Source organism: Amphimedon queenslandica, unplaced genomic scaffold (assembly GCF_000090795.2).
Source record: "Amphimedon queenslandica unplaced genomic scaffold, v1.1 AMPQUscaffold_13368, whole genome shotgun sequence".
NCBI lineage: Eukaryota > Metazoa > Porifera > Demospongiae > Haplosclerida > Niphatidae > Amphimedon > Amphimedon queenslandica.
This window is the reverse complement of record NW_003546396.1, coordinates 181,496-193,428: the sequence shown is the minus strand read 5'-3', so window position 1 is coordinate 193,428 and position 11,933 is coordinate 181,496. Positions and strand designations below refer to the sequence as shown.

At 32.5% G+C, this 11,933-nt stretch overlaps 1 protein-coding gene across 1 annotated transcript in view; it reads left to right on the top strand.

Moving 5' to 3' along the window:
* LOC109582638 (chromodomain-helicase-DNA-binding protein 8-like) overlaps window positions 1-3,268 on the top strand; it is a 3,296-nt gene extending 28 nt beyond the window's left edge. Inside the window, exons 2-5 of the mRNA XM_019997478.1 lie at window positions 161-279; window positions 566-678; window positions 2,662-2,823; window positions 3,182-3,268. Of these exons, the coding sequence (XP_019853037.1) occupies window positions 161-279; window positions 566-678; window positions 2,662-2,823; window positions 3,182-3,268 (481 nt within the window). The remainder of the gene's footprint in view (window positions 1-160; window positions 280-565; window positions 679-2,661; window positions 2,824-3,181) is intronic.
* The last annotated feature ends 8,665 nt before the right edge of the window (window positions 3,269-11,933 follow it).

Genomic DNA, 11,933 nt, shown 5'->3' with positions numbered 1-11,933 from the left:
CATACCAGTTTGCAAGTACCCCCTTGTTTCCTTACTTTTTTCCAACAAATACGTTGGAAAAAATGCAAATACGTCATTTTCCTTCTCCATTTTCATATTGTATTCTCTTTAATTATTTTTGTTTTTCTTCATTTCTTTTTATGATTCTTTCCTCTTCTAGTCCTTACAGTCGTAGGATGATTCAAGAGTATAAACTGTATTTTCGTGATCAATCAGGAAAGATCATTATTGATGCATACAAGTTTAACGTCATCGTCACTACTTATGAAGTTTTGCTTTGTAAGCCACACCCACATTTAATTAACAACCACACCTTTACTTATACTAATTTTACTTGTATAATAATATTATACATGTACATGTTTTAAAATTAAGAATTAAAAATAAATTTAAAAATAAAAATATAAATTTAAAAATAAAATTTAAGAAAATTAGAAACTTTAATTTTCTCCTCTAAAAAATTTATTTCAAAATTTTTAAGTTGACTGTGCATGTACTAGCTGTATCCAATATTAGCATATACTGTACATGTACATGTAATATGTATTATTGTAATCTGTTTTAGCTGATAACAGTGAGCTAAAGAACATCCTATGGAGAGCAGTGATCATTGATGAGGCTCACAGACTCAAAAATAAAAACTGCAAAATGTTGGAAGGACTCAGAGAACTACACATGGTAAGTACATGTATGTAGTACTTGTACATGTACTGTATATCCTTAAATAGAAGCTGGATGCGAATAAACGCCGGGGTAGCGAACTATAAATACGCAAATCTAGCCCGTAAGCTTCTCAGTAGTCTTGTAGATACTACCTTATGTTCCTGAAGTCAAATGCATGAGGTCAGTGGTTCCAGTCTCAGTCTGGGTCAAAGTTTTTTTATACTTTTTCCGAGGTCCAAATACCATTTTAGATAATAGACGCTTGGGCTTTTGTTTAAGGAAATACGGTACGTTGTACATTTCTATAATATATTTTTTAAAGTTGATTCCAGTCAAAATTAGATTTTTTATGAATTTTTAAAGTTGCTAAACAATATTTTTCTAAAAATGAAAAGAAGAGAATTCTTCATGTCCCATAATTTTCCTGTTGCATATACACGTTATTATGTTGTGTAGAAAGTTTGAGTGGATTTCGATTAAAATTGGATTTTTTACGAATTTTGAAAGTTGCTCCAAAATTGAGTCAAAGTCCCTATACTATAGTACAGTGATTTTGGCAAAATTTTGCCAAAAATAAAAAAAATTTTCGATTTAATGTTTTCTAATGCACATACATGTTCTTATGTTGCGTAGAAAGTTTGAGTGGATTTCGATCAAAATTAGATTTTTTTACAAATTTTGAAAGTTGCTCCGAAATCGGGTCAAAGTCCCTGTACTATAGTACAGTGATTTTGGCAAAATTTTGCCAAAAAAAAAAATTTTGATTTAATAATGTTTCCTAATGCACATACATGTTTTTATGTTGCGTAGAAAGTTTGAGTGGATTTCGATCAAATTTAGATTTTTTACAAATTTTGAAAGTTGCTCAGAAATCAGGTCAAAGTTCCTGTACTATAGTACAGTGATTTTGGCAAAATTTTGCCAAAAATAAAAAAATTTTCGATTTAATAATGTTTTCTAATGCACATACATGTTCTTATGTTGCGTAGAAAGTTTGAGTGGATTTCGATCAAATTTAGATTTTTTTACGAATTTTGAAAGTTGCTCTGAAATTGGGTCAAAGTTCCTGTACTATAGTACAGTGATTTTGGCCAAATTTCGCCAAAAATAAAAAGGAGAGAATTCTTCATTTTTATAATTTTTTTCTAATGCATATACATGTTCTTATGTTGTGTAGAAAGTTTGAGTGGATTTCAAGCAAAATTAAATTTTTTGCAAATTTTGAAAGTTGCCCCGAAATTGGGTCAAAGTCCCTGTAACACATTATTTTTATATCTTAACTTTTATCACCTAAAGCCGTCTAAAAAATGGCAAAAATTAATAAAAATTTGACACTTTCAATTCATGAATTGCTATACTTGTGAGCAAATCTTACATAAGTTCAAAAATAGCCATAAATTATGTAATATAATTTTGTACAAATTTGTACACTCTGTTACCCAAAATTTAATAAAGTGTACAAATTTGAACACTTATTATTTGACTGTACAAATTTGCACACTTTAGAAGTGTACAAATTTGTGCACTCTAATGTAGAGTGTACAAATTTGTACACTTTTGGGTGTACAAATTTGAACAATTGCATAATAGGTATGCCAATATATGACACTTATTTGCTGTTTTCTTTCTAAAAGTGTTGAAATTTTGTGAAGTAATGGAATTTTTTGACACTATTGCAATATTCAATGACTTTCTGTACAAATTTTGAAATAAACTTTTAATAATAAAAGTTAACTTTTAAAAATAATGTTATCGTGTACTATAGTACAGTGAATTGGGCCAAATTTTTGCTAAAAATAAAAAGGAGGGAATTCTCCATTTCAATAACTTTTCCTGATGCATATACATATACATGTACTTATGTTGTATAGTAAGTTTGAGAGGAATCTGATTAAATTATGAAATTTTAAAGTTGCTCAAAAGTACACATGCACATACATACACTTATATTTGCATTAATACTCTGTACATTCCTAATGTGCCTTTGTGCTGTTCTAGGAGCACAGGGTGCTACTGACTGGTACTCCTCTTCAGAACAGTGTGGATGAATTGTTTCGTTTGTTGAATTTCTTGGAGCCGTCACAGTTCCCCTCTTTACAGTTATTCCTCCAGCAGTTTGGGGATCTTAAAACTGAAGAACAAGTTGAAGAATTACAAACTGTAAGGAATACACACACTTTTAATTGTATATCCTAATTTTACTGAGTCTAGCAAGTGATTTTAAAATTACTAAACATGTGCATGTACATATAATCCTTAATACATGTACATATACTTGCTAAATTTATAGAGTCTGAAATACATGTACATGTACAGTACATCAAATTAGTACACACAACTTTAATGCAAATTCCTACTCTTCAAAAATCTTATTCTTTAGCTTTCTTTCCATATAATCTCTCTTTTTGAAACAACTTACTCTATAGATGAGTCCTTATGTGATGTTTACATAGCATGCTAAACTATTAATGAATTGTTAGATATTGGATCATTATTTTATGTACATTTCCTGTTCTAGGTTCTTAGAAAACCCAAGGAAGACGTTGAGAAGAGTTTAGCACCAAAAAAAGAGACTATCATTGAGGTAAACACTTATTTACTATAATTTAAGTATGAATACATGTATACTTCTGTACAGTACCTACCAGACATGGCCCTACATGTACATGTACCTGTACATTGTATATTAGACAGGTCTTTACCATGGTTGTCAATTATCATAGATGCAAGTGCTGCGCCTCATTATCAGAGCAAATGCATGCGCTTCTATGTACATTGTACATCTACATTTACATGTATATTGTACATGTATATAAGCTAGTACTGTTTTTCAGTTCTTCTCTTTGCCATTTCTTTCAGTCACTGCTGTGACTGAAACATGTAAGTGCATGGCGTCATAGATGTTGATTGAGAGTATGTACACATAATGATAGTGATGACTGATGATTTTAGTGATTTACATGTATTTGGAGTATTTCCTGTGCCTGTCCTATAAACCCAGTACACCCATGGTTCTCCTTAGAAGAAATAAGAGGTGTTTGGAGACTGCAATTTTTTGTACATGCTGTAGAATATCATGATGTATGGCTAATTGGTTATTAATATTAATTGTATGGTTGGTCTACATCTGGTTGTTCATTTGTTAAGGTGGTTGCCCCTGACCACCCCTGACCACCATAGACAGAACCACAAAGCTCCAATGCCAAACTGGCAGACCCCTACATGTACATGTACTTTTTATCTAAGTGTCGTTGCATCATTCAAAGTAGTCCTAATAAATCACATTCTACTTTTAGGCCTAGGACTGAAGGAAGATGGTACAGTGTGCCATCTGTTGTATGTGGATAATTTAGCCTGCCATTGAAGTACGAGGGCCAGCAACACTTCTGCTCCAAGGATTTCTGTTTCTTTGTCTCTTATTTTTACACATGATTGACGTGCATGCTGGTCTAAAGCTGTTGTTAAGTCCTTATTAAATCCAGTGCACCTGCTGAAATGATTTTTAGTAACTGTTTACTGTACTGATTGATAAAGCCATTGTATCTTGAGTACCAAGACTAGAATCAACATGTGATGCTCATGCCTGTCAATTGGGAATGATTTAGTAGTGACATCAATTAGCAGTAGATCATGAATTGCATGTTCTTGGGACTTGTTTATAATGAAAGTGAAATTATGTTGTTCTTTCCATGTTTCCTTAAGATGAACATATTGAACTTTGCATTGCATGCATATTACTATAATAGGAATAATCATGGTGGCCTGTTTTGCTAAGAAGCTAGCTAGAAAGTGGCAACCATTCCTTCATATTGTTCCTTCAGCAGTCTTGGTTCTAATATGGAACTGCCTCTTAAATTTATATTATGTATGCTTGAGTCGTTTCACTGGTGGCTTTGCTACTGAATTTGCTCCTGCCACTTGGTATAAGTATGGCTTTGTCATTATGGTTTTCTTTGGTTATTTCTTCTTTCCTTTATTTGGTCTGTTAGCTGATGTATGGATTGGAAGATACAAAGCTATACTGATTGGTATAGTATTGTGTTTTATATCATGGATAATAATGGGAATTGGATTTGTTGTTGAAAATTACTTGGACTCTAAATCAGTGCTATGGAGTTTTTACAGTTTTGTTTTTGTCATACATTTTTGTGGTTTTTTTAGTTTCAATGCTAACATTATTCAGTATAACATTGATCAACTTGTTGGAGCTTCAGCTGATGAACTGAGTTCTGTCATATACTGGCATATACTATCTGGACCACTTTTGCATTTCCTTTTTTACCTTCTTCAATGCTTATTTTATAAAAGTAAGTACTTTATGATGATCACTTTCATGGCATCAGGTGTATCTGTATCTTTTGTACTGGTGTCTCATTCATTCCTCAAACACAAACTGGAGAACATATCACTGATCAAGAATCCCATCAAACTGATAGTTAGAGTATTGTGTTATGCCAGGAAGCACAAGTATCCTCAGAATCGTAGTGCTCTGACCTACTGGGAGGAAGAGGCTCCTTCAAGACTAGACCTGGGTAAGGATAAATATGGTGGACCATTCACAGAGGAAGAGGTAGAAGATGTGAAGACAATATTTCGTATGCTACCTTTATTCATTGGGTTTGTTACAGTTAATCTCAGTAATGACAATTATTGGTCTGCTGATAAGAGTTTTACATTACTAACTTGCTTAGCAGTAACAGACTCTCCATTTAATTTCTGCTCAGTCATTCTAATGTTAGTTTATTTATTCTTTATCAGAGTTTGTTTCTACAAGTATATTCCGAGTATGCTGACTAGAATGAGTGTTGGTATCTTCCTTGCTTTCATTGTAACAGTTTCTAAAGTGATCATATTTGTCATTGAGAGGTCTCATCCTGTTATAAACAGTTATCTTATCATTCCAGAAACTATGCGATCTTTTACTTTTATATTATTGTATCCAGTATCACTGGAGTTTACAGTAGCTCAGTCTCCAGTACACATGAGAGGAGTGATGGTTGGATTGTGGTATGCTGTTTGTTGGGGATTTGGTCTCTTCCTTGATACTATTTTGAAGTTTCCATTTGATTGTGAGAGTCAATACATATGTACTAGTTTCTATTATTATATAACAAAGAGTGTACTAGTTCTTATCATACTGATAGTGTTTGTGATACTGGCTAAACGTTACAAGTATCGTGTGAGAGAGAATGAAGTTAATATTGTTCAGATAGTTGATGATCATTATCAGAGATATATAAATCAAAGGGAGCAATTTATGAGTAGCATTGACAGTGACTCCTCCAGTGAATGACAATAAAAGTTTTTGAAATCATACAGTTGTTTTTGTATTACATGAAGTGATTGAATGAAATGAATTGTCCCTATCATTTTGGGATATGACTCTCTAAGGAAAACATATTTAACACTAATCAAAATGGGATGTAGTCTACCTGCATTAGTTAAGTTATAAAATTCACACATTGATTATTATTGCAGCAAAGACTTTGTGTTTAGTTTGCTGGATCGGACATGACAAAAATTAACAATAATAGCATTGCACACATGTATTTTTATTTTGTAATATTTCTTTACTCAAGCAAAAGTCAATTTTACCTGTGCAGGCATGAGCTATGGACGTTTTCTTTTTGTAATGAACAGCATTCAATTATGGCAATTTTATTTGGGAAATTGTATTTTCCCTTCCTGTATAAATTCCTGATTTACATGTAAAAGCAAATAGAACTACTTACCTATGTATGGGCTTTGCCTATATATAAAACTTTAATGTCCAGAATACTGCTGTAAAAAGTATAAAGCCAGTATTTATGATGCTACAATACATAGGTAGTAAGTTAGTATCAACCATAAAAAGTATGATGAACTTGCTAACATAGTACATTTCTTGAAGTTTAAGCTTAATGGTTAAACGTAGTTAATATCCTCTAGCAGGATGGTTTGGTCAACGGTGACGTCATTATCTTTCTCTGGCTGTTGGTTGCTGCTCCTCATTTTGTCTATCACCTTTCTCTCCCCACTTTTTCTCTTGAATATTCTCATTTGATGCTACATGTATATATTGATTCACTTGTTGGATTATGTACATGTTGTGTGTATCTCCTGATGTGACAGTAGTGTCACAAACACTGCTGACAAATAGTATGTAACAGCTGTCACAATTCACAGGAAAATGATATAATGAATACATAGCATCTTGTACATGTACTTGTATATCAGTACATGGTACATACATGTACATGCACATGCTCCATGCTTTTGCTTCATTTTTACCATATACTTTTTTGATAATGATTAAGTTAGCAACTTTAAAGGAATAGACAATATGTAAGTTATTAGCTACATAATATCAGTAAAATAACTAAGTGAAACTAATATTAGACATTGTGAACATGGACACAGTACTACATTTTCATTTTTACAGAAAAAAATCAAAACATATTTTTGTTATATTGTCTTAATTAATTTGTCATTCTCGCCTTCTGGTTTTTCTCTAAGACTTTGATGTCGAATCGTAGTTATGCATAATGGATGAAAGTATCCACAAAAATGCCAGTGTACCAGCAGCTTGGCCCATCGCTTCAGCAATATTAAGATGAAACTAGAAGCACACCATTTTATCCTCATCTAGTCTCAACCAGTGTGTCATTACTAGTGAAGAAGCAATCAAAGCTATCATAAGGGTCATACTTGTAGGAAGCTTTAGTAAAAGAAGCACAAAATATCAACGTAACAAGAAAAACAATTAATAATACAATCATAAAAAGGATACCAACTTCCCAATTTGAGAGATCATAATCAAACACCTGAGTAGCTGCAGTAGGTTGAGTAGCTTCATCTTGAGTAAGTGTGTCTTTCTTCTTCCTTACATAAGGGAATACTTTCCGAACCAACTCATGGCCTTGTGGTCTCCCATACATAAGGCCTACAATACACACTGCTATTGATGAGACTAAACCAGCAGTATACCAGGAATGACATGTTTAATCACCTGGTAATATACATAAGAATGGGACATGCTCTATCTCAACTGCTCATAGCTGCCAGTTGTGATGCGTTTATATACACAGCACTACAGTGTGAATGAGTGACCAGTGATTTGTTTTGATAAGGCCCGATGCATTTTACAATGCAGAAGGTCATGCACTATTTTTATTTCTGTGTACATGTACATAACTTTTTGCAGAAAAGCCACAAACGCTAGGATATTAAATATACCTCACTTGTGGTTAAAACTGGGCAAAAACCTACTCTATGCTTAAAAATAACAGTAATAATAATAGTGATTAATAACTAGCAATAATAATAATGAATAATAACCACATGATTAGTATTATAATAAATATTATAATTATATCTACTATAATAATAAATACATGTAGTTGATCAGATTTGATGCATACATTTAATATCAGATAAGTTGTACCCAATCAAATTTCATTAAACAATTATATAAGTCCATATTCACTATTGGCGTAGCCTATTTCTAATCAGTGGAGGAGTCACTGTCAGTGTCAATACCAAATTGTTCCCTTTGATTTAAATATCTCTGATAATGATCATCAACTATCTGAACAATATTAACTTCATTCTTTCTCACACGATACTTGTAGCGTTTAGCCAGTATCACAAACACTATCAGTATAATAAGAACTAGTACACTCTTTGCCATATAATAATAGAAACTAGTACATATGTATTGACTTTCACAATCAAATGGAAACTTTAACATGGTACTAATTAGGTAACCAATTCCCCAAGAAGCCACATACCACAATCCAACCATCACTCCTCTCATGTGTACTGGAGACTGAGCTACTGTAAACTCCAGTGATACCGGATACATTAATATAAAAGTGAGACTTCGTATAATTTCTGGAATGATAAGATACTTGCCGAAGTTGTTGATATCATGATGAGACTTCTCAATGACAAATATGATCACTTTAGAAACTGAAACAATGAAAGCAAGGAAGATACCAACACTCATTCTAGTCAGCATACTGGGAATATACTTGTAGAAACAAACTCTGATAAAGAATAAATAAAGTAATGTTAGAATGACTGAAGAAAAATTATATGATGTGTCTGTTACTGCTAAGCAAGTTAGGACACTAAATCTCTTATCAGCAGACCAATAGACATCATCACTGAGATTAATTGCAACAAAACCAATGAATAATGGTAGCATACAAAATACTGTCTTCACATCTTCTACCTCTTCCTCTGTGAATGGTCCACCATATTTATCCTTACCCAGGTCTAGTCTTGAAGGAGCCTCTTCCTCCCAGTAGGTCAGAGCACTACGATTCTCAGGATACTTGTGCTTCCTGGCATAACACAATACTCTAACTATCAGTTTGATCGGATTCTTGATTAGTGATATGTTCTCCAGTTTGTGTTCAAAGAATGAATGAGACACCAGTACAAGAGATACAGATACACCTGATGTTATGAAAGTGATCATCATAAAATACTTACTACTATAAAAAAAGCATTGAAGAAGGTAAAAGAGGAATAAAACAAGTTGTTCAGATAGTATATGCCAGTATATGACAGAATTGAGTTGATCAGCAGAAGCTCCAAAAAGTTGATCAATGTTATACTGAACAATGTGAGCAAAAAAATTTGAAAAACCACCAAAAAATGTTATGTAAGCTAAACTAAAAAAAGGCCATAGTATTGCTTCAGTCTGGGCAAAGTAACTTTCAACAATAAATGCTATTCCCATTGCAATCCATGATATAAAACACAATGCTATACCAATCAGTATAGCTTTGTATCTTCCAATCCATACATCAGCTAACAGACCAAATAAAGGAAAGAAGAAATAACCAAATAAAAATATAATGACTAAACCATACTTATACCAAGTGGCAGGAGCAACTTCAATAGTAAATCCACTCGTAAAACGACTCCCTAATATGCATGTAGTAAGAATACATGAGATAGTTCCATACTAGAACCAAGACTGCTGAAGGAGTAATATGAAAGAATCTTTGCCACTTTTTAGCTAACTTCTTAGCAAAACTTGTTGCCATAATTACTCACACTGTAAATACAAATAAATGCAATTCAAAGGTGATTAGTTTTGCTACACACTGTACAGTGGTGTATCATTTTGGATGCACATTGAAAAGAAAGACATTATTTCATTTTCATTAATTTGAATGCATGTATTGTAGTCCCAAGAGCATACAAACTCATTATTAAGTCCTTGTAGTGGATAATGTGCTTAATATAATGTAATGCTGCATGTGGTAAAGGAATGCTTTATTTTTCACTGCATAAAATATTATCCTCTGTAGCATGTCAAAACTATATGCATGCTTAAGTGGTTGATACATTAAAGATATTAGAGGCTGTAGATTTTATTCAAAAAAGCTATGCCTGTATACAGAGATTGATGCATATTTGAATATTTATAAAAAAATGTAATACAAAGTCAACTGATGCAGGTTATTACTGAGCTTCATAAAGATACTGTCTACTCTACTCTACATTAGTAATTATACCATTATTATTGGTCTTGTTTGTTTTGATGAATTAAATACAACGTCTATCTTCCTTTTATCTTTTTGATTGTCTTCATGTTAATATTCTCATTCTTAATATACTAATGGTTTATTAACTGTTATTGAAGTCAAGTGGGCTATTTGTACTTGAAATAGATTTATTGATACGGGAAATTTTTTGATGCTGTTTACAAATTGAAGAATCAAATAAAGTTGGAACTAACTCTCATCAAAATATCATTTAAAAACATTTTGAAAGTTGCTTCAAACTGTGGCAGCATTAGTATTTCATAAAACTCAGCTAGCAGAAACTTCTCGATTTTCATTACATTTCCTGATACACATCTATTGTTGCCTTTTGCACATAAAATGGACTAATATTTTTTTAATAATCTGTTTGTAATTGACATGCAAAGTTTAATTTAAGAATATTTAATTCACAGAAAAATAATTTTAATACTGAATTGAATAATAAATATCATCAGCTCTGTTTCTGTTATATTGTTCCTCTTGTTCCATGTATCTCTGATAATGATCATCAACTATCTGAACAATATTAACTTCATTCTCTCTCACACGATACTTGTAACGTTTAGCCAGTATCACAAACACTATCAGTATGATAAGAACTAGTACACTCTTTGTCATATAATAATAGAAACTAGTACATATGTATTGACTCTTACAATCAAATAGAAATTTGAAAGTTGTACTAATAAGAAAGCCAAGCCCATAAGCAATAGCATACCACAATCCAACCATCACTCCTCTCATGTTTACTGGAGACTGAGCTACTGTAAACTCCAGTGATACTGCATACAATAATGTATAAGAAAAACTTAGGATAGTTTGTGGAATAAACAGCATTTTACTAAAATTGTTTATGTTAGGATGAGGCCTCTCAATAAAAAATATGATCACTTTAGAAACTGTAACAATGAAAGCAAGGAAGATACCAACACTCATTCTAGTCAGCATACTCGGAATATACTTGTAGAAGCAAATTCTGATAAAGAATAAATAAAGTAACATTGCAATGACTGAGCAGAAATAGTACAGAATATCTGTTACTGCTAAGCAAGTTGGTAATGTAAAACTATCAATGGCAGACCAATAGACATCATCACTGAGATTAATTGCCATGAAACCAAGGAATAATGGTAGCATACGAAATACTGTCTTTACATCTTCTACCTCTTCCTCTGTGAATGGTCCACCATATTTATCCTTACCCAGGTCTAGTCTTGAAGGAGCCTCTTCCTCCCAGTAGGTCAGAGCACTACGATTCTCAGGATATTTGTGCTTCCTGGCATAACACAATACTCTAACTATCAGTTTGATGGGATTCTTGATCAGTGATATGTTCTCCAGTTTGTGTTTGAAGAATGAATGAGACACCAGTACAAGAGATACAGATACACCTGATGCTATGAAAGTGATCATCATAAAATACTTACTACTATAAAATAAGCATTGAAGAAGGTAAAAGGGAAATAAAACAAGTGGTCCAGATAGTATATGCAAGTATATGACTGAATTGAGTTGATCAGCAGAAGCTCCAACAAGTTGATCAATGTTATACTGAATAATGTTAGCAGCGAAACTGGAATTGCCACAAAAAAATGTAATATAAGCAAAACTGAAGAAAGTCCATAACACTTCTTTAGAGGCAAAGTATCTTTCAACAATAAATGCAATTCCTAATATAATCCATGATATAAAACACAATACTATACCAATCAGTATAGCTTTGTATCT